We start from the raw sequence: 22,324 nt of genomic DNA, 5'->3' as shown, positions 1-22,324 counted from the left end.
CCCTGTCACCCAAGACAGGCTTGTCATTTTAGACCGTGCATTAAATAGGCCCATGGAAATATTTCCTTCTGTGAAGCTACCTCGGAATCAGTGATATAGTAGCATGTATTGTACACGTCCTGTATACAAAGCCTTATGCTAATTGCTTCACTGTTTTTCAGTGGAAACTTTAGGACAACCCTGCAAAGCAGATATTTTAATTCCTATTTTCCTGGCAAAGAAACTGAGGCTCAGAGAGGAGCAGTGTCCAATCCAGTTACATACTAAGCTCCTCACCAGGGACATTTGCCCCCCTCTTCCTGCCTCTGGGATCGACTTTTCCTAGGGAAGTGTCAAGAAGACCAGTGGTTTTGTTAAGTATTCTCCCACGACAGGGACAGAGGCGGACTTGGAGATAAAACGGTGTGTCCTCCAAGATGAGATAACACTGTAGCAGAAGTGATAAAGGATAAACACTAGGAATGGCTGGCCCCACCCTGCCCCAATTTGCCCAACTGGGATTGAGGCAAGAATCAGTCCTGGCTTGTGCCACTGGGGGAGAGGCATGGGGAGGGAAACTGACCCTCTGGAAATTTTTGTCGGTACTATCTCTGTAGTATCCCATGTAGAAGGCCAGTTCCTCCTCGTCCTGCGGCGTCACAGTGGTGACCGGCACAACGCCAGCAGGGAAGTTCAGGATGTTGTACAGGCCCGTGTAGGAGGCAATATCTGTAGGAAGGTCCAGGCAAGCCCAGAAAATCATCAGCCGACAAGACTGAGGTGGGGAAGAATGCTGGGTGAGCGCCCCCTCAGGGTCCTCCTTGGAACTGTAGCACTCTGGGCTTGCACGGCGCTGGGAGTGCACCTGACAACTGCCTCTCGCTCACCCCGCGGTGGAGGGAAAGAGAGAACGGACGCTGCGGAGGCCTTACTCAGTGCCAGGCCCCGTGCTGGCCTCTTTCCACTGCTGATTCCTTGAGTCCTCTCCACCCCTGGGAAGTGGAGAGTACTCTTTCCTGTGTTCAAATGTGGAACCCGAGGGGGTAGACAGGTTAGGTGGTTTTCCACAGGCCACACAGCTGGTGGGTGACAGAGGAGTCAGCCCATGCCTGCAGTACACTGGGCTCCAAGATGGCCCAGGTGTGCAGGGCCACCCTGAGTTAAAAGGCAGCTCCCCTCTGCAACAGCCACCTGCATGTAGGGAGTGACTGTGGACAGCGGTGACAACAGAGGACATCAGTGCAGGGCCAGGTATGGGATGTGCCTTTGGGCAGCAACTGTGGGGGAACCCGGGGCAGAGCAGTCCTGGCTTGAGGTGGGTTTTCATTCTGCACTGAGAACACCTCTGAGACCTGTACCTGTGCTGGGCAGGGGCCCCAGCAATGTCTCAGACACTGCCCTGTGCTGAGGCTGCATCTCAGGGGGGCTAGGCCAAAGCCACCTTTTGAAGTGAGGCAGCAGAAAGCATGTTACGAGTGAATGGATATGCTAAGTGAAAGAAGCCAGACAGAAAAGCCTTATTCCTTCGGATTCCATTTATGTGAAATCCTAGAAAAGGCAAAATTATAGTGACAGCGGATCAGTGGTTGCAGGATGTAAGGGTAGAGTGAACTGCAAAGGGACATCAGGGAGATTTGGTGGGTGATGAAAACATTCTATTTTTTTTTTAATGTTTATTTTTGAGAGAGACAGAGCACGGGCAGGGGAGGGGCAGAGAAAGAGGGAGATGTAGAATCCAAAGCAGGCTCCAGGCTCTGAGCTGTCAACACAGAGCCCGACGCAGGGCTCGAACTCCCAAATGGCAAGATCATGACCTGAGCTGAAGTCGGACACTTAACTGACTGAGCCACCCAGGCGCCCCAAAATATTCTATACTTTTATCATGGTGGTGGTTATACAGCTATATTTATTTGTTAAAATGTATCAAATTACACTCTGAAAATCGGTGAGTTTCATTGCATGTAAATTGTATTTCAGGGGTGCCCGGATGGCTCAGTCAGTTGAGCGTCCGACCCTTGATTTCGGCTCAGGACACAATTTCATGTTTCAGTTCCTGAGATTGAGCCCCAAGTCGGGCTGACAGCATGCAGCCGGCTTGGGATTCTTGCTCTCCCTCTCTCTCTGACCTTCCCTTGCTTGTACTCTCTCTCTCAAAATAAATAGATAAACTAAAAAAAAAATGTTTAAAAAAATTTGAATGGGAGGGGCACCTGGGTGGCTCAGTGGGTTAAGCATCTGAACTCTTGGTTTTGGCTCAGGTCATGATCTCATGGTTTGTTCCTTAGTTTGAGCCCTTGTGTCTGGCTCTGCGTTTGGCTCTGTGCTGATAGCGCAGATTTTTCTCTCTCCCTCTCTGCCCCTCCCCCACATGCATGTGCTCACACGCGCGCGCTCTCTCTCTCTCTCTCTCTCTCTCAAAAGGTAAAATAAATAAACTTAAAAAAAATGAAAAATACAAATAAATAAAAGGTAATGGGAAAATTTGGGAGTGTCTGCTAACAGGTACAGGGTTTCCTTTCAGGGTAATGGAAATGGAATTAGATAGTGGTGGTGTTTGCACCACACACTAAATATACTAAAAACCACTGAATTGTACACTGTAAAATAGTGAACTTTTGTCATCTGAATTTTATCTCAATTTAAGACATTGCTTTAAATACTGAATGGTGACAGAGGTCAAGGCCTCAGAGGCTGTGGCAGGACTCTGAAGTCCTGGACTCTGGGTCTCAACTCCACTAAGACCTGGTGTCCTCTCACCTGTTCCTATCTCAGAATAGCATATATATGGAAGGCGGGGTCCATAGCTGGCATCAGCAGCACGTCCAGGTCCAGGGACCTCCACTTGGCTATGAACTTTTGCTGATATTCCTGCAGGGATAGTGGGGTATGGGAGGGGCAAGACCAGCAGAGGTCACTATTTGCAGGACAAGGTCAGGGGCTGCCAGGCCAAGTCCTGTTAAAGATCAGGAAGAATCTCAGGCTGTAAGATACAGACTAAGCCCTCTGGGGAGGGTCAGGGCCTTCCCAGGGGCCGAGATAAAGTGACGGCAAGGGGAATCTCAAGCTGCAGTCATTTGGGAACAACATATCATCCTGGCCCCCAAGGAAATGGACTAAATTAACCTCCTGGGTCACCAAGCCTCCCCATTTGAGTTTAGCCGGGCCTCCCCTGCAGGCTGGGACAGAGCTCTACTCCCTGTCTGGCTACTCCTGTCACCACCCAGGCCTCTGCTGCCCCTGTTCCAGCAGTCCCTTGTCTCTTCACGCACACATCACCTGCACTGCTGCGTGCTGCTCCCACAGTTTCTTGGGAGTCCTGGGGGAATAAGGAAGATTCAGAATTCCAAAGGTCAGCATGGGATTTTATACAAAATGGGGACATTACAGCCAAGAGCTAGAGCCTAGTCTCAGTGCAGGCTACAAATCAGCTGATGGGCTGGGATGACCCTTGTCTTATTTGCTGTCCAAAATACCTTGCCTACCCAACGTTCCCAAGAGTACACACCCTCTGGTTGATGCCCTCCCCCTGCCACCGTCACCAGCCACAGAGACTCACAGCCTCCCCCCAGAACCACGGGTTCTTCCCCTAACCTGTGAGGCCCCCCAGTCAGCCCTCAGGCTGACCATTTCCAACCTTAACCCCAACCCCAGCCCAAACCCAACCTCAGATTAGGCCCAACTTTTACCCTAAGCTAATTCTAGCCAGAACTCAGAGCTTAACTCCAAATCAAACCTCAGGCCCAAAGTAGCCCCAATCCCAACCCCACTCAAAAGTCTAAATTTAACTAGTGTCAGACATGACCCAAAAACCTAATTAGATCCCAAAGTCTAAATAGCCCTCACCCTCAGTGGATGCCAACTCTAGCCACATGACCCTCACTCAACTCCCCTACCCCATGGAAGATGCTTGTGAGCTTGACCCGAGGAGACTAGCACTCACCCCACTCCACGAATCTCTTCACAAGTCTGGCTAGCTCGGGGTTCCTAGAGGAAGAAACCCATTCAGAAACCACAGGGCAACACCAGCCTTCCCAGGATGGGGGTCCAAGAAGAGCAACTCTGCTCAGCACAATGTCATGGAAGCTTCTACTCCTCCACAAGCCCTGAGCCCCCTCTTGGCCCCCACTCCCTCTCTGAAAAGGCTTCCTCTTTTTGAGATGCACTCCTCTCTCTGAAAGCACCCCTGTCTTTTGGTCCCCATCAGCCCTTTTGGTTCCTCTTCTCTAAGCCCCCACTACTCTCTGGGCCCCATCCTCCTCTCTGAGTCCTTCTCCTCCCTGGGCTCCTCCCTCCTGAATGCCTCCCCACCTTGGTCCCATACTCACTGTGTACTTCAGGATCCAGGCCAAGAAACACTTGAGTAGGTCTGGCAGGCGGAGCCAGTTGACCATTCCCTTTATGCAGGGGTCCACAATGTCCCCCTCACTGAGGAACCACAGACACATATCTAGTCAGTTACAGCCTTTCAGCCATTGACTGGCTCCCGTACCCACCCAACTCCCATTCCAGAGGCAGGCCATGGAAGGAGGTCAGACCCAAAGAAACTCTTCTGTTTCCACCACCACCACCCTGGAACCATGCATGATGAAGAAGGAGCCCAAACAGCTGACTTGCCATTTAAGTTCACACAATTAACCAGAGGCACCCCACCAACCCAGGCCTGCAGTCCCTTCCTAAGGCACAGGTTGCTGCCAGCCCCACCCCCAACCCTGTTTTCACCATGCCCCATGTCAGAATCCTGACAAACATACAGCTTCTCCAGAAGGGTGGCCCCTCCATCAGCAAACAGACCCCCCTCGAACAGGTGTTTGACAGCATACTTTATATGGGGGATGGAGAAGGGGATGACCTGAGAGACAGAGGCTGAGTCGGGGCCTGGGGCTCCTCCCACCCTGCCTGGTATTCTCTTTGCATCCTTCAGGATTTAAAGAGAGGATACCAAATCGCCACTCATCTCCATCCACTCCAACCCCTCTGCTGCCATGCCCAGCCCTTCACCCTACACAGAGATGCCATGGCATTGAGGCAGCCCTGCCTGCTTCACTGGGATCCTGCCCCATGCTGAGTGCTTCACATATGTGAGCTCATTTAATCTGCACAGCTGCCCTATGTGGTAGAAAACTGAGGCTCCAGGTGGTTAAGAGACTGGCCCAAGACCACATAGTACACATGTGGCCAACCAGCAGTTCTCAAAGGGGAGACAGGACCAGGACAAGACATTGGAGGGAGGCAGGGGCTGGGGAGGGAAATGATTTTGGGGACATAGTTCTCCTTACAGCCATTTGATGGAGAAACCAAATCTATAGGAATTATAGGAATGAATCCCTGGTCCCCACCACTGAAGGGGGAGGATGCAAAATCTTGATGCCTTCCTCACAGGGTGGGGCCCACCCTGCCCCCACCTGCACCCATCAGTCTTTTCCAGGAAGCCTAGGGGAAACACAGTGATGTTAGCAGCTCAAACTCAGATATAACTTCCTTTCTCTCCAAGAATGGCCCAGCCCAGTCTCCTCGCCAGTCTGGCTTCCCTCCCCATCCAGGGGTAAGCAAGCCTACCTGATGTCCTGCATCCTGGAGCAGCCTGGAGGTGAGCCTCACAGCCCTGGCCATGCTAGGAGATGGCTGGGTGAAGCCATCTGTTTCACAGAAGCCAATTCGAAGGCGCTGGTTACTGGAGTATACCTGGGGGCAAGAAGGGCTGGGTGGGGCTCTCAGGAGAGACTACACCTCTTTAAGACTTAAGACTTGTAGGCTGGGACCTTGGAACACAGCTGTTTTCAACCCAGGGGAATCTACAGAGGCTCCCCAAGAGCTCCCTGGAGACTCTCTACATACTTTGCAGGCTCTAGGTCCTCTGGAGAAACTCCTGGAAGAACAAATGGATGAGGACATGATGATTGGGTGGATGGAGTGGATAGGTAGATAGATGGTAGATAGATTCATGAATGAGTGGGAGGGTGTATGTATGAGATGGTGAATGGGTGGGTGGGCAGAGGGTTGAATGGATAGATGGGTGGGTGGGAGAATGGATGATTGGAATTGAGTGGGTGGGCAGTTAAGTAAGTAGATGAATAGAGACAAAGATCTTTAAGCTAAAAAAAACAGCCAGGAGACAATGGAGATGGAAAGATCAGTAGAGACAAATAATAGATGACAGAAAATGATCACAGGTTAATTATACTAGGATGTGAGTAGGGAATCAGATGAGTAGACATTGAATGAATGGTAGACAGAGACTCTCCCTATGGAAAGGGTTCTGGAGCAGACAGGGCTGGAGTCAAAGCTTACCTCTTCCAGTTACTATCTATGTGATCATAGGCAAGTTATTTCATTTCCCCTCAGTTTCCTCACCCATAAATTGAGAAGCACAATGCCCATTCTATATAGTGAATATTAGGATGAACTACAAAGAGCCTGAACATAGTAGGTACCAATAAATTTTGTTGAATGAACTACTGAATAAATGAAGGCTGCCAGCCTGGAGAAATCTTCAGGTGCAACCTCTTTATTATACCACTGAGGAGACTGGGGCCTAGAGAAGAGATGTGACTTGGCTAAGGTTACCTAGGGGACTAACAGCCTCGTTTAACCAGATACCAGACTCTCTAAACCATATCTGCTGAGTGTATGTCTGTGTGTGTTGGGTATGTGATGATGAAGTCCCTCTCTGGGGGCAGTATTGGCTATGACTCCAAGTAGCTGAGAGGCCAAAGCAGCTGGTGTCGAGCAGGGGTAGGATGTAAACATGACTGAGTATAGAGGCTTCTTGGTCACTGTACCATGGGCTGGGAAAGGAGGTCTCCACAGAAGATGGTCAGATGGTAGACAGGTCAATGAGGAATGGGGGAAGAGAGAGGTGGCCTGTTCCCCAACCCAGCTCACCTCCTCCCTGAAGGGCATAAAAGGGTCCAGTCGGTGCATGTCTTCACTTAGCGGGGCTCGCAGACACAGGGCCAGGCTCTCCACATCCCGGGCCATGGGGCCAGCCACTGTAGTCACTGAACACAGAAGAGGCAGATTCCTCTCACCCTTTCTGTTCTGGGGACCCCCACTGCCTGGCCTCAGAGGGTGGAGCTCAGGACCGTGATCAGGGTTAAAGGGCCCTGGGGCCAACCTGGGCCAGGGGTTGAGGACAGGTAGCGTTGGCACACCAGACAAAGTAGCTCTGATGCCTGAAAGAAGAATCTCATCTGGGGCCAAACATCTAAAGACCAGTAGGAGAGATTAAAGCTAGATAGTAGGAAGCACTTCTCATTGGACTAGGGGAGGCCTGGTGGGATCCATTCTTTATCATTAGTGGGGCTAATCTGTCTCAGATAGGGGCTGAGTGAAATGTCCTTGGGAGGAAGGCTGGCAAGTGTATCTTTGAATGGGTATGGGCACAAGCACAGACAGGAGCTTATCTGATATCTTGCCTTTGACAGCACTGGAAACTCCAGAGAGGCTGCAAAACCCCCACCCAGAGTCCACCTCAGCACTTGAAGGGAAGGGCCTGAGTGCCCAGGCCTTAGCACCCAGCCAAGCACTCCCCCAGGGCCCAATACCCAGGAAGATGAGCTGCTTCAACCCTCCCATGACCCTGCTGCCCACAGCATTAAGTCTGATCTTTTTGACTGACTTCAAGGCTCTGGAGTATCAACTCACAGCTTCCCCATTCTTGCCCTTCGACACACACATATTACTCCAGGCAAAGTAGGCTGTTCACAGTTTACAGCCTTCTAGGTTCTACACCATCCCTGCATGTCCATCCTTTAAAACCAAGCTCAGATTCTGCCTCCTCCAGGAAGCCTTCCTTTCCCTTGCCCTGCCTCTGAAAGTTTAAAGTCTAGGCTTTTAATAAATCTCTGCTGAAGAAAATGTCAGCTTCATCTTGTGAGTTCTGACAAGCTTTGACACTCTCTTAGAGCTCCAATCACTTTCTGACTAATCCATCTGCATGTTTAAGAGCACAGCAGTGGGGGAGGGGGACAGGGACTGGGTCTGAGAGTGTTCTGTGTCCCCAGTACAGGGGCCACCACAGTGTAGGTTCTCATGGTGGGGCTGAGATACGTAGATGAATGAACAGAGGCAGATATGGATGGATAAACAGATAGCTAGATGACTGGATAGATGGGGAGATAAATGGATGGATGGATGGATGGATGGATGGATGGATGGATAGATGAACAAATGGAAGGAAGGATGTATATATGATTTTCAAGGGCTGAGATAGGTGTCCTTTTGCTTACTGATATAGCCCAAATAACTAGTACAGTGTCAGTGACGGAAGAAACACTCAATATATTTGTTAGATAAATTAAATGGTGGGTGAATAGTGAAATTGATTGATGGGATGATGACTGCATAGGTGGATGAATGGACAAAGGATGGATAGATGGAAAAACGGTTGGATCAATGAATGACTAAGGGAACAGAGAGGTAGATGGATAGATGTAAAGATGAATCAATTAATGAACAAATGAATTAATGAGTGAGTGGAAGGTCTATTCTGCCACCTGTACCAAACATGATGTGTTTATCTGGGGCTGAAGCAGGAGTTATTTGGAGCCCTCCTGTCTTTAGCCACTTTCACTAGTACTGAGCTAAGTGAATAAGAGTTGAGGGGCCTGCTTGGCACTACTCCCCCCACACCTCTGTTCCCCTACACTGGGCTGAGTCTACCCCTCCCCCCGCCCCCCAGCACCAAGTACCTGAGGCGGTATCCTGTGGTCCTGAAGCCACAGATACCACAAAAGCTGGCTGGTACGCGGATGCTGCCAGCAGTGTCAGTACCCATGCCCAGGATGGAACCTCCTTTTGCCAGCAGGGCTCCCTCACCCCCTGAGGAGCCCCCTGGTGTCTTCTTTAAGTTCAGAGCGTTCAGAGTCTGTCCATAGATGGGGTTGCTGCAATCAAAACTGAGGGAAGCAGAAGAAAAGGGGCTGGGAGGTGAAAGTTTAACTGGGGAGACACCCCCCCATTTAGAGACTGATCCCCCCAGGAATCAACCCCAGGGCTTCTTTGGCTCCCAAACTCCTCCCTGGGGCTGAGTCTCCCAGTCTCCCTTACAGCTGAGGTGAGGGCCTACTGCCACAGGAAAGACCAAGAGTGGACACCAACCACAACTCCTAACTTAAGGACAGGAGCCCACAGCCCTGCTGTCAGAATTGGGAGCAGCTTCCTCACAAAAGTAGGTACACTAAGTGCTGAGGGAGAGGAGAGAGAACAGGGGATAAGAAAAACAATTAGAGAGAGAAACTGGGATAAACACAGAGATGAAACTCTTCAGAACCTCAGAGTCTGAGGGCCTGTAGAGACTATGGAGTCCACCCAGACATTATAAGATGAGGAAGCTGAGGCTCAGAGGGCAGAAAAGACTTGCCCAAGAACCTTGATCCTCGAGATCTGCTTGACTGGCCCCCACCTCACCTTCTTCTCTGAATTGGGATTTTGTGTTGCTGTCAGTCCTGAGCCCAGCCCCAAACCCAGCCCCTGCCTACACACTTCAGAGACCTGTACAGTGTCTGAGGGATGTTGGTCTTAACAAAGGGAATAGCTCCTTGAGCCTTGAGCACTTGCACAATGACCCCATCCTTGGCCGCTGGCTTCTCCAGGAACTGGGTCAGACCACATGTAGAATCATGGCCCTGCAAGAAAGTGACATTAACTCCAGCCCATAGGGGCCAGGATGCAACCATCCAATGGACAGACTCTCCTCCTTACTCTGCTCCCACTCACACACGTTGTCATGGCCTCAGACATGCACGCTGTACCCTTAGGAGAGCTCACAAGTAGCAGAAGAATATGGTGGGCAAGAGCTGGGTTCAGATCCTAACTGGCCACTCTCTAGTTCTGCATCCTTGATTAAGTAGCTTGCCCAATGTCACACAGTCAGATGCTCACAGGCTCAGTGGCATATGGGCACACACACAGACATGTACACATGTGAACGTACACCTCCCGGCTCACCTTGCAGTCATAGGGGTCCTTGAGGCTGACAGGAACCCCATAAAGAAGGCCTCTCTCAGTCTTCCTAAGCTTCTTCAATGCCTGTAGTTGCTCCTCACACTCACCCAGGAAATCCGTCAGGCAATTCACCTCCTGGTGTACCTTCAGTGCCTGAGCAACATTGAGGGAGACCAGATAAGGGGCTCAGGGTGAGGCCAGGGATGGGGCACTCAGTCACACCAGCCCCTCCCACCACCCCAACTCAGAGCAGGATAGAAATGGCAGATGACAGTGGCATGCACCCCTTCCCAAGCTAGCTGCAGCACCACGATGTTACACCGGACATCCACCTCCTCTGAGTAGGACAACAACAGGTGCTAGCCCCCACCCCACTCCTGACCCAGACCCCCACCTCCTCTAAGTAGCTACACAGGACGCTCTCCACACTGAGTTCTTCATCCTGCAGCTTCTGGACCAGTGTCTCCAGGGGCAGCTCCAGGATGGGCTTGGGGTCCAGGGATGGCTCCTGTGGAGATGGGAGGACAGAGGTCAATGACTGATCCACTCCAGTGCACTCCTACACACTCAGCATCACATCCCCACACTCCACTGGATACACAGTTGCACACACAGCCATGTGTTCAGCACATGCTCCTGTGCTTCTCCTTTAGCATGAAGAACATTTCCTGATCTGTCTCCAGGTTGGCATGAAAGCCCTACAGGGCACAGATGTTTCCTCTGCCTCTGCCTCGCCAGTGCCCATCCTGAGGCCTGGCACAGAGGAGAGCCTGCCCCCTCATCTTGCTACCCAAAAGGGGCACAAGTGCAGTGAGAGTGACTCTATATGCACGTTTTGGAACTCAGGGGTTATGGAACTGAGGCTCATCTCTGTATGGTTTGCCTTCACGGGGCACCCTGGCATCCCACTTTTCCTTCCTATCCAGCCCTCCCACTTCTGGTGATCTGACCTGGGAAAGGGCAAGATCCAGCATGAGTGTCAGGAGATCTGGCACCCAGCCTTGACCACACACAGGACTGGTCAGCTGGGTAACCCAGGGTTGATCCCTTCCCCTCCCACGGCTCAGGTCTCTCCAAAGAAGAAAGGACTAGAAGCCAATCATGATTTACCCAGCTACTCCCCTCAGAGTATGAGGGGAGGAGTGACACCAGCCCCTCAGGACTCTTATCAGAGGCAAGTGTGATAAGACAAGGACCTAGCGCACAGCAGGCACTCAGGAAGGTGAAATAGTCTTTCTTTGTCCTCCTGGGCCCCAGCTGAGACCCTGATGCCTACAAGCTGGAGTGGGGGCTGGGTGGGAAGACAGCACAGTGGGCCTTTCTTGGTCCTGGAGAGGGGAGGTGGCAGACAAGGGGATTTCCCCGGAGGTTAGTGCTCAAGGCTTCTTGGTTGTTAAATCTCTTGGTTTCTTCTTAGTCCCCATCTTACTCTCCTCAATAGCATCTGACTCTTAGGCACTTTCCTTCTGGAAATTCTCTGTGCCCTCAACTCTCCTGGCTTCCTCCTGCCCCTGGGTGGCTCCTTCTCAGTCCCCTCTGCCCCTCTTCCCTCCTGTAAATAAATGTTGGTGCTCCTCAGGACTTGGCCTCCTCTCTCCCTACCTACCCACCCTCCCTGGGTGACTTCAGCAGCCAGATGTGTCCCAAGGATGCCCCGATTACCCTGTGACTACAGCCCAGGCCTATTTCCTGCCATGCCTCAGACCCACTTACTGACCCACATATCCACAGGCACCCCAGGATTCATTGTTTTAATACCAAATCTGTTCATCATGGAATTCCCAAGTGATGATGCTCATGTCAGAGCAATAGTCCTCAGAATCATCCCGGGTCACTCCCTCACATCCCAGTTCTGATGATGGTCATAATAGCTAATTTCAATCACATGGAAGATGTGTTATTACACTTAATATGTTCTAGGCCAAATTCCAAGCATTTTACATATAATAGCTCATGTCGCTCCTTATAACAACCCAAGGAGGGAGGGCATACTATTTTTTCATTTTACAGTAGAAAAGACACTGAGGCACAGAGCTACTTGCCAAGGACACATAAGCCATAAGTGGCAGAGCCTGGATCCACACCAGTCTGGCCCCAGTGACCATTCTCTTACCCACAAGTACTGCCGATAGGTGGTTCTGCCTCCTTCATATCTCCCACCTCTGACTCACCAGACTCCTTGCCTAGAACTTTCTCTGTCTCTCAGTTTTCTCAACAGCCTCCTCACTGGCCTCCCTGACTCTAGTCTTTACCCCTCCAGCTCAACCACTTCACTACAGCCTAGGTGATCCTTTTCAGGTGCTGTGACACCATAGGTCCCAATTGCCCTCAGTATAAAGTTGTAAAACCATTCTCCTCAGTACGGTTTACAGGGCTTTCACCATAAATGTATAATGTGTGTTACAAACCAAGATTCACGTGTACTGACTGCTTACTGTGTGGCTGGCAACCATGTTAAGCACTTTGCTTGCACCATTTCATTAAATCCTCACAAAATCCCTTGGATAGGTGCTTTCATTATCAATATTTCTACTTCACCAACAAGGGAAACACAGAGAGGTTAATTCTGTGGCCCAAAGTCATAAAAGTGGAGAGACTTAAGGTCTACACCACCCTCTAATGGCTCCTGGGGAGGGAAGCTTTTATGATGAAGCACCTCCTGGGTGCCAGGCACTGTACGAGGCCCTTTCCCTGCCTGGATCCCTGTAGGCCCATTTCACCAGCTCCTGTTTCCCTGCCCTACTTCTGTATTCTGCTGCTCTAGCCACACTGCGTATTCCCTCCACTCACTGTGCCATTTTGTCATCTTGTGCCTCGGCTTGGAATTCCCTGCCTGCATGCCACAAAGACCTTCAGAAGGGCCCAGACCTGGATGCCTCTAGAATAGGGTGGGCATTTGGCTAGAATGCACCTCTACAGCCGCACTGTGGCTGAAATATTGAAATCCTCCTGAGTCACTTAGCAAAAAGCCACTCCCATGAGTACTCCACCACCCCCAGCTGCCCTAGCCCCTGCCATGGGATTCCACCTTCTCTTCACAGCACAGCAGGTAAAAGGTTAATGCCCAGCCCAGCAGTGACCCTCTAGGCATAGTCTCTGATTCCCTCAAGGACTGTGCTCATCCCTTGCCCTGTGGCCCCCAGCCCTAAGGAGCCCCAGTAGGGCCCGCTGAGGACCATCGCAGCACACACTGACCCACAGGCACCCACCAAAACTGCATGCCCATCCTGACTCCTACATATCTACCTGGAGAGGTGGCCCCCTTGGTGGCACCCTGGTCGGCAAGTGCCCGATGTCCATCTGGACCCATGAGGCTAGTGCTCCCCTGCAGTTGTCCCCACATGGCCACTTGTAAAAATGGCAGCCTCTCAGGGAGCTGGGGAGAGGTGCGAAGAGCAGGCAGAGGGCACTAATGGGGGCCACTGGAGGTGGCTGCTGGGACTGCTCTTCTGCCAGTATGGCAGATGCTCCAATGACTTGGTGGGATGGGTGGGGCTCTCAAGGGTCCAGCAACATGTTCACCAACTTGGTTGAGTGCCACTTCCACCTAACAGAACAAATTCACTGAAACTCACTAAATGCCCACTCAGCAAGGACATTAGTTTTATTATTACTCAAGTGAGAGCTTTCATTTATATGGTGCTTGTTAGGGGTGCCTGAGTGGCTCAGTAGGTTAAGCCTCCAGCTTCAGCTCAGATCATGATCTCACAGTTCGTGAGTTCAAGCCCCGCATCAGGCTCTCTGCTGTCAGCTCAGAGCCCCCTTCGGATCCTCTGTCTCCCTCTTTCTCTGCCCCTCCTGGGCTCTTGTGTGAGTTTTATCTCTCTAAAAACCTGTGTGCCAGGTGCCACTGTAAACACTTATGAACTTGCTTGAGTACTATAACTATAATCAGCACCCCATTGTGGAGATGAGTATGTTAAGGCACAGAGGAATTATTTGAAGTGTACACACCCAAGGAACATTGTTGATGTTGATGGATAGTATCTGCTTAAGGAGACTACAAATCACCTAACGACTCTCAGTTTATTGGGAGAGCTTTGAAAGATAGGGACATCTTCCAAAGATGATAGCTACATCAAAAGATCCCCACAGTTCTCTAAAAATTAACAATTTACTTGGAAATTATTAGGATAATTTGATGAAAGAACTGAGTCTTAACTTATATCATTTTCAAGTTGTTTTAACATATGCTTTGGTTTAGAACAAATCCCCCTCTTGCCAGGTCACACAGCTCCATGGACATCTGGCCTTCTCCACACTTAACTGCTGCTGCCTCCTATTGTGGTTTGAAAATCAAAGAAAATATAAAGTTGTTAGTAAATTGATATAGTATTAATATTTCCAAATGGTTGTTAAGTATGTTTAATATCATAAAAACCCTCAGCCCTTAGGGTGGCTAATTTCCCCCTGAGGTGACCAGAACTTCCTAGCCAGCAGCCAGCAGCCATGGGCAGCTTGTCTACTCCAGCTGACTAGGAGTATTTTTTCTCTGTGGTCTACACGAACACTGTCTTCTCTCAGGCTTTTCTCTCTCTGGTACTGCCTTTCCTCGTCCTTCCTGCTTTTGGAAAACTCCTACACATTCTGTAAGGCTCAGCTCCAACACCACCTCTTTGGGAAGCCTTCCCCACCCAGCCCTGTCCAGATGGTGCAAAGCCCTTCCTGCCGAGTCCCACAGCTCCACAGGCATCTGGCCTTCACCACACTCAGACCAGGAGCATCCTTAAGGCAAGTCTAAGTCAGATGTCAGATTCATCTTTATTATGAATCTGTCTCCAGGGTCCAGCAAAAGGCAAGACCCAGAGGAGCCCTCTGTAAAATTTTGCTAAGCTGAACTGAATTGCATTAGTTTGAACCCTGCCAGGGTGCGACCTATTATGTTTCAGCCTCCCACCTCCCTGGGACATAAAGCTGGATGCCTGAGGCCTTGACGGTATCCCTGGGTTTGCTTTGCTGGGGAGAGAATAAGGTACTGTGAGCCAAGAGGCCTGTAGCCTCGGGCGGAAGCTGGAGACACCATGGGTGATCTCACCCCACACCCCTTCCACTCCTCCAGCCAACCAGACACACACACCCCCGGGTACCCGGCCCAGTAGCCCCATATCCCAGATGCCCACCTGTATACCAACCAGATGCCCAGACGCACACAGAACCAGGTGTCCTCACACATCATACACCCATGTACATGCCCAACCAAACATTCAAAACCAAACCAGCCACACATATCTAGATGTATATGCTCCAACCAGTAACACGACTCATACACACCCAGCCAGGCACACACAACACAAGCACATAACCAAACACAAGGAGCAACACAGCCAAGCATACACTTGACCAGTACACAATAAAACCACAGCAGGAGACACACATAAGCAGGCTCTGGTGTGTGCAATAAAGGAACCCAAACCCACCACCACACACTGATGGTGCACACACACACACACACACACACACACAGGAATCCTCTCCATCATGCTGATTCACCACAGCAACCCCATTAGCCCAGATTTCCCCCTCATCAACCAGGGAGGGGCAGCTACTCTCTGGGGGCAGATTGATTTATCCAACTAATTAGCCCCAATTAATATTAATACACATTCTCAGGAACTGCAGCAGCTCGGGCAGAGAAGCTGCCCCTTGGGGCCATCAATCACCATCTAGGGGACGGCAGAGGACACTCAGGAACTCCAGAGCATGGGGACGGCACCTCAGGCACTATCCACAACCCCCACTCCTGGGGCTCCCAGAGAGTCAGCCACCATCAACCAAAGTTGGGGACCCTAAGATACCACCCCTTGTAGGGTAGTTGGGGAGCCCAGAAAGGGGCTGTCACATCCTCCAGACCCCACAGCAGAGCCCAGGAACAGTGCAAGTTCAGTGGCCTCTCCTTCCCACCCTGCTCTCTTCCACCCTAGGCAGGTTCTGCTCCAACACCCATATCTCAGTCCCTTCACCCAGCCACAACAACTGCACCAGTGCCTTGAAATGTCACCACCTAAGCTGTCAAAAGCCCCTTTTAAGACACATAGCTTTGGGACAACTGGGTGGCTCAGTTAGGCATCCAACTCTTGGTTTCAGCTCAGGTCATGATCTCACAGTTCTGTGAGTTCGAGCCCTGCATCAGGCTCTGTGCTGGCAGTGCGGAGCCTGCTTGGGATTCTCGCTCTTTCCCTTGCTCTCTGCCCCTCCCCCACTCAGGCTGTCTGTCTCTTTCTCAAAACAAACAAAGAAATAGACTGTAAAAAAAAAAAAAAAAAAAGACACATGGCTTCCTGGGAGGATCCCATCTCCAATGACCACCCTGCACTTTGCATCTATCAGGTGCCATCAAACATCTGCAGAACTCAGTGGGGTGGGGATGGGAGAGAGACTATGTAGACCAGGGTTCCTGTGTCAGTGGGGCTTGGGGGTACTCAGGGGCTGGAAGAGACCTGAAGGAGACCTCCTGCCTCCAACTGCTTCCATCAGTTTATCTTATTTCAACAAATAGCTCAAGAGAACACCCACCATGTTACTGAGTCTTGTGTGGGCACTGGGAGAACAATGAAAACACACTGCCCCCGACCTCAGTGGGCTCAAAGGACATGGATGGAGTAGGAACTGACAGCAGTACAAAAAGCCAGCATGGGAAGAGCTAGGGGTGGGGGACTGTCCTCCCTCCCCCATTGCCCCAGGCTCCTTGTCTTCTGAAAGAGACAGAGTAAGGGTCCTGAGGTGGAATCCACCTATTGGGATGGAGGGCTGGGGGCCTCACGTATAGATATCCACCCACCTGCTGCCGGAGACGCTTTGCCAGTGCCTCCATCTGCTGCAAAGCTACCACTCTACGCCTCTGTGCCCTGGGGATCTTGTTCCTTGCTGGAGTATGCTGCCAGAAGAACAGAGCAGCCCCCAGCAGGGCCAGCAGGAGCAGCACCAGCATGGAGTAAAACAGCCAAGCTACCCCGGACATCGTGGAACCTGTGTGGATACAGCAACTGCTTCCTCAAGAACACCAGCTGCTTATTCTCCAGCTAAATGCTAGAGCGCCCTCCCACATCTGAGGCCACAGCGGGCAGGGGGCAGGGGCCACACCGGGCCCTACAGGTGGTAGAATTCAAATTCCTCCCACCTAGTTCTTACACCACCTTTTGTCCTGGGGACAAGAGCCCTTGTGCCTCAGGCAACACAGAAGAATAGGCCTTGGCAGAGACAAGCCTGGAGAGGAGCCCAAGCGTGCAGGTCGGCAGGTGACCAGACTCTGGTCAGATGTCCTCACATCCTTCTTCCCCATCCCACCTCTCAAACATGGCACCAAAACCATCGTCTAACCCAGGCCAGTTCTTAATGGAGTTGCCTCTGAGGTTTCCTGCTGCTTCCAGTATAACCGCCAACCCCCCTTAAAGTGGTTCACAGGCTACATAGAAGTGGACTGAGCAGGTTCACTCTGGAGGGTGTCTGGGGAGCAGGCGGAAAAGAAAGGAGGAACCCTGGGGGAGCAGGCAGGGCTCCAAAGGCATCAGCCTGAGGGGAGATGGTGCAAGGAAGTGAGGACAGAGGCAGGCAGGTGTAGCCTCACCTCTGCCTCTGTTCCCCTAGCTGGGCCCTTACTGCTGACTCCAACACAAGGCCACATTCCTTGTGATTCCAGCCTCCCCAGGCAATTGGTTCTCCCTCCTGGACTCATCTCCCATCTTCTCTTTGTTCCAGGAGCTCCCTACAGGCAAAGGAAGCAGTGGAGAGGAGGATTGAGAGGCAAGGAGGTGCAAACGATGGGAAGATATGGGGCCCCAGAGCAGGAAGGATTGGTTTGGGAGCCCTTTGGCTCTTCTTGGATGTTTTGGCCCAGTCCTGTCTCAGAGGGGAGACAGGAGCAATCCATCACAACTGAGGCTGCCAGTCCTTGGGATTAGGAGAATGATAGCTCCACCCTCAAGACCAGGAAGTTAGAAGCAGAATTGGCAGTGGGGGGGGGGGGGGTAGCGGGAGAGCAGAGGGGGGTGCCTGGGTGGCTCAGTACGTTGAGCAACCAACTTGGGCTCAGGTCCTGATCTCCAGCCCCATGTCAGGCTCCCTCCAACACCAGGCATCACACTTGCTCTGCTGTGATGTGTCAGGCTCGCTGCTGTCTGTGTGGAGCCCGCTTCAGGATCCTCTGTCCCCCATCTCTGCCCCTCTCTCTCAAAAATAAACATTAAAAAAATAAAAAAGGATTGGCGGGAAGGAGATGGGTTTGTGGTTAGTAATGTTGAGTCTGAGCACCTGGGGGCTGCCCAGAGCCAGATGTGCAGTTTGCAACTGACCTGTCATGACCCAAAAGGTAACCCCAAGGTCATCCGCCCTCTGACACTCTGCGTCTGCTCCAACGGGTCTCTGGAACTAGCCCCGCTCATTGGCAAACTCCCCGTGTCCTTCCTCCTTTTTTCTGACCATTTCCTTCCCCCATAACCAGGCCTCCCTCACTGAACCCTGGCTCTGCAGATGGCTCAGCTCCCCCAGGCCATCCGACACCTGCACTCCTTTACAGCACCCTGAACCTTGCTACATCACCCTTCCTAAAGTTGCACCCCTTCATTAGCATATCACCCCATTTTATTTCTTCATTGCACTTACCATTAGCTGAAATTATCTTGTTTACTTATTCCTTGCCTTCCTCCATAGAAAGTAAGTTCCATGAAAGCAAGGACCTTGTCAGCCCTTTTCAAAGTGCCTGGCACAGGGTAGGTGCTTGGTAATACTTCTTAAATGGACAAATGATGGCCAGGTTGAGCCCTCCATTCCCACCTTTATCTCTATGTGTCTCTGCTGGCTCCTTCCTAGCAGAATTTAACATGCTTAAGTCTCTCCCATCTTTAAAAAAAAAAGTCTCTCTGATTTATAGCCTTCACAGCTGCTGCTCTTATGTCTTTCCTCCCCTTCCCACCTAAGCTTCTCAAGTCTTCTGCACCTTGCTGCCTTTACTTCACCATTTGCTCTCCTGTGCCCAACCCATCTTGGCTTATGCCAAAATCATCCTAACCATCTCTTTGATGTTGAATCAGCAGCATTTGAAGCCCTCAGCCCCATACTTCTTGAAATATGGTCATTCTTTGGCTTGTGTGACAATGCAGTTCTTGGCTTAAATGTTAATTCCTGCAGGAAGCATTCATACAGGTGCGCGCGCGCACACACACACACACACACACACACACAGGCCAGAGCAGGTCCCACTTGGTTTACTCTCATAAAATAAATAAGAGGGGCACCTGGGTGGCTCAGCCAGTTAAGCGTCTGACTTCAGCTCAAGTCATGATCTCACGGTTTGTGAGTTCGAGCCCTGTGTTGAGCTCTGTGCTGACAGCCTGGGGCCTGCCTCGGATTCTGTGTCTCCCACTCTCTGCCCCTCTCCCACTCATTCTCTCTCTCTCTCTCTCTCTCCCCCCCTCCCCCCTCTCTCAAAAATAAACATCAAAATGGGGTGCCTGGGTGGCTTAGCCAGTTAAGTGTCCAACTTCAGCTCAGGTCATGGTGTCACAGTTCATGAGTTCAAGCTCCGTGTTGAGCTCTCTGCTAACAGCTCAGAGCCTGGGGCCTCCTTCAGATTCTGTGTCTCCCTCTCTCTCTGCCCCTCCCCTGCTCATGCTCTCTCTCTCTCTCTCTCGAAAATAAACATTAAATGTTTTTTAAATAAACACTAAAAAGTTTCTAAATAAATAATAAAGCATTGATTCTGCATTATTGCACTTCTAACAAGAGTTTTTGTGTAATTATGCATTTGATGTCTCTTTGCTGGTAGAACAAAAGTTCCATGCAGGCAGTGACCATTTCTGATTGTTTACCCTGAGTATACTGTGGGAAGCATCCAAAATGTTTAGTGGGTGGAGGGAAGGATGAAGGGGTAGGCCGATGGGTGAAGTGAATGGAGGAGGATTTGCAGAAAGCCACAGGTGGAATATAGACTGGGAGTTATTTGTCTTAATGAGCACTAATGAAGGTCATGGTGGTGGATAAGATGAACATGAAGGAGAAAGCCTGAGGGCAGGGATTGGCTGGGAGGTTTCCTGTTGGGGACAAGAGAAGGAAGTAGTCAGGTGGGCAAAATGGGTTCACTAATAATGAGTCATCCAAACCTCCATTCAACAAGCCTTTACCAGGTACCTGCTGAGTACCAAGCACCATGGTGGGTGCTGGACACACAAGAGCAAACCCCACATGCCCTGACCCCAAGTGACCTAAGACCCACAGGTCACCACTCCCAAACTTATGTGTGGGAAACTGGGGGAAGGAGCAGGGGGCAGTCCAGGCTGGCTGGAAGGCTCAGGACTTGATTATGTGGCTGCCTCTTAAGGGTGCAGCAGGTCAGATTGCCCTGGCAAGTGGCCTGCAGTGATACATCCCAGAGTCCTTCCTCAGCCCTGATCTGATCAATATATTTATTGGTGACTTAGAAGTTAAGGAGGTCTTGTGCTCAGACTTGTGGATGGGCAAGTTGAGAGAGCAGAAAGAGTGACCAACAGAATCCCAAAGGCTCTCAGGGCACCTGGGTGGCTCAGCTGGTTAAGCTTCTGACTCTTGATTTCATCTCAGGTCATGATCTCGCAGTTCCTGAGTTCAAGCCCCATGCCAGTGCAGAGCCTCTCTCCCCCACTCTCTGACCTTTCCCCCACCTCAAAATAAATAAACTTAAAAAAAGAAAATCCCAAAGGCTCTCAATAGGCTGGAGCCCTGGGATGACCTAAAAGATGATGCCTTAACAGGGACAAATAACAGGTATACTAAGTGTTCTAAACTCCAATATCACAACCCCAGAGAGAGGAAGGGAAGGTGGAAAGGGACATGACAGACCTCCTGTCAATCTACCTTAGCAGAGGAGCACATCGCATGGACCTTGCTTCTGTCTCCAGTGTTTGTGGTCACCTAGCGCAGAACTTGCCACCCTGAGGGTGTGTCGTCCATGTTCTTGGAATTGTGTTACAAAAGCAGAAAGTACATGAAGTTTGGAGTTGGCATGTGGCTTCAAGTCTCTCTAAGTCTTTGGCCCTGGACAAAGTAGCAACCCTTTCTAAACTTGTTACTCCACCTATAAAATGCAAGTAAGAATTCCCATCTTTTTCCAATGGGATAATAGGTTATCAACTCCACAGCCTAACAGATGTTGGAATCTATTAAGACATGGAGTGCTTCAGAGTATGAACAGGAGCACAAAGAAGCCCTTCCCACTCAGCCTGCCAGTTGTAAAGTCTACCCTCACCTCAGATAAGTGGGAGACCTGTAGGTGGAAATGTGAAGTAGAGCATTCCAGGAACAGCAAGTACAGTGAGCAAAAGGTGTGGAGGTGGAGGTGTGCACAGTGTCCCAAGCACCACCCGAGGCCTACATGGTTAGGATGTGAATGGGAAGGAGACTTGCCAGGTCAGGCAAGACCATATAGGTCACAGCCAGAAGTCTGACTGAACACAAGTGATACTAAAGGTTTCAGACATAATAAGATTTGTGTTTAGAAAGGTCACCCAGGAGCATCTGGGTGGCACAGTTGGTTAAGCGTCCAACTCTTGATCTCGGCTCAGGTCATGATCTCCCTGTTCATGAGTTCGAGCCCCATATTGGGCTCTGCACTGATGGTGTGGAGCCTGCTTGGGATTCTGTCTCTCCTCTCTGACCATCCCCTGCCTTTGCTCTCTCTTTCTTTCTCTCTAAAGAAATAAACTTTAAAAAAAAATTTTTTTTTAAAGAAAGAAAGTTCACCCAACTGCCATATGAAGGACAATTGGAGAAGACCAGTCTGGACCTGGGGAGAGGGGAGAAGGCTGAGAACAGACAGTAGCCATGTGGTGCCCAGGGTCTTGAGGCTGCTGGACTGGTGGTCAGATAGGAAGGAGGAGGTGGCTGGCTTATGCTGTCACTCCTCCATGCCTCAGCATCATGGGGCATCAGGAAGAGCTCTCTGCCAAGGCTCTGACACAGAGTAACCCAGGTTTTGATGCTAATTCCCTTACTTCTAGCTGTAGACCTTTCTGTAAAAGGGGACAAAGATGCCCACCACAGGGTTAATAGGAAGATTAAATGACATGATGACTATAAAGTGCCCAGAAAGTAGATGGTTCATAGTAGGTATATGGTAAGTATCATTCAGACTGCCCTTCTCTCTTTTTCCTGATCAAAAGTCACCATAGCACTCCATGCATTAAATATTCAGGGTCTTCACCACCATACCCATCTGCCTCTCTTCCTCCTTTCTTTCAACAAACACCCTCCAGAATGTGAGCTCTAGGAGGACAAGAATCTAGTATGTCTCACTAGTCCCTGCAGTGCCAGCACCCAGTACACTGCTTGGTCCCTAGGAGACGCTCACTTGATATTCACTGAATTAAGCACCTTATAAGTGCTACTCCACATGCCAAGAAGATAATGGTGAGCAAGACAACGTGCAGCTTTC

At 50.7% G+C, this 22,324-nt stretch overlaps 2 protein-coding genes across 3 annotated transcripts; both read right to left on the bottom strand.

Annotated features, from left to right (window-relative positions):
- Positions 1-575: 575 nt before the first annotated feature.
- LOC106974116 (fatty-acid amide hydrolase 1-like) lies at positions 576-7,209 on the bottom strand. Of its 2 annotated transcripts, XR_008294715.1 has the most exons (8): positions 7,094-7,209; positions 6,862-6,977; positions 4,731-5,661; positions 4,305-4,404; positions 3,920-3,963; positions 3,256-3,295; positions 2,737-2,847; positions 576-708 (listed from the first exon to the last, which is right to left on the bottom strand). XR_008294715.1 is itself a non-coding variant. In XM_053213625.1 (5 exons), exons 1-4 carry the CDS (start codon positions 4,422-4,424, stop codon positions 2,743-2,745), a joined length of 309 nt encoding a protein of 102 aa, XP_053069600.1. In that variant the 5' UTR covers positions 4,425-4,690; the 3' UTR covers positions 576-708; positions 2,737-2,742. The 2 variants fall into 2 exon arrangements, 1 of the variants encoding a protein (XP_053069600.1); XM_053213625.1 differs by lacking the exons at positions 4,731-5,661; positions 6,862-6,977; positions 7,094-7,209 and having other exon boundaries at positions 4,305-4,690.
- A 2-nt stretch (positions 7,210-7,211) lies between these two features.
- LOC128310979 (vitamin D3 hydroxylase-associated protein-like) lies at positions 7,212-19,478 on the bottom strand. Its single transcript, XM_053213619.1, has 6 exons — positions 16,703-19,478; positions 10,319-10,432; positions 9,928-10,077; positions 9,472-9,605; positions 8,670-8,876; positions 7,212-7,423 (listed from the first exon to the last, which is right to left on the bottom strand). The coding sequence occupies exons 1-6, from the start codon at positions 16,880-16,882 to the stop codon at positions 7,282-7,284; spliced, it is 927 nt and encodes a 308-aa protein (XP_053069594.1). The 5' UTR covers positions 16,883-19,478; the 3' UTR covers positions 7,212-7,281.
- Positions 19,479-22,324: the final 2,846 nt, after the last annotated feature.

The sequence above is a fragment of the Acinonyx jubatus genome, chromosome C1 (genome assembly GCF_027475565.1).
Source record: "Acinonyx jubatus isolate Ajub_Pintada_27869175 chromosome C1, VMU_Ajub_asm_v1.0, whole genome shotgun sequence".
In the NCBI taxonomy this organism is placed as follows: domain Eukaryota; kingdom Metazoa; phylum Chordata; class Mammalia; order Carnivora; family Felidae; genus Acinonyx; species Acinonyx jubatus.
Note: the sequence above shows the minus strand (reverse complement) of the source record. Positions and strands in the feature narration are given on the sequence as shown.

Excerpts from the sequence above, each read along its gene's own strand:
- LOC106974116 (XM_053213625.1), bottom strand. The coding sequence starts at position 4,424 with ATGTGTCTGTGGTTCCTCAGTGAGGGGGACATTGTGGACCCCTGCATA. Across the intron at positions 3,964-4,304 it reads CCTGGATCCTGAAGTACACA|GAACCCCGAGCTAGCCAGAC; the intron begins GTGAGTATGGGA and ends TTCTTCCTCTAG. Across the intron at positions 2,848-3,255 it reads AGCAGCACGCAGCAGTGCAG|GAATATCAGCAAAAGTTCAT; the intron begins GTGATGTGTGCG and ends CTATCCCTGCAG.
- LOC128310979 (XM_053213619.1), bottom strand. The coding sequence starts at position 16,882 with ATGTCCGGGGTAGCTTGGCTGTTTTACTCCATGCTGGTGCTGCTCCTG. Across the intron at positions 10,433-16,702 it reads CAAAGCGTCTCCGGCAGCAG|GAGCCATCCCTGGACCCCAA; the intron begins GTGGGTGGATAT and ends CCATCTCCACAG. Across the intron at positions 10,078-10,318 it reads TGTGTAGCTACTTAGAGGAG|GCACTGAAGGTACACCAGGA; the intron begins GTGGGGGTCTGG and ends AATGTTGCTCAG.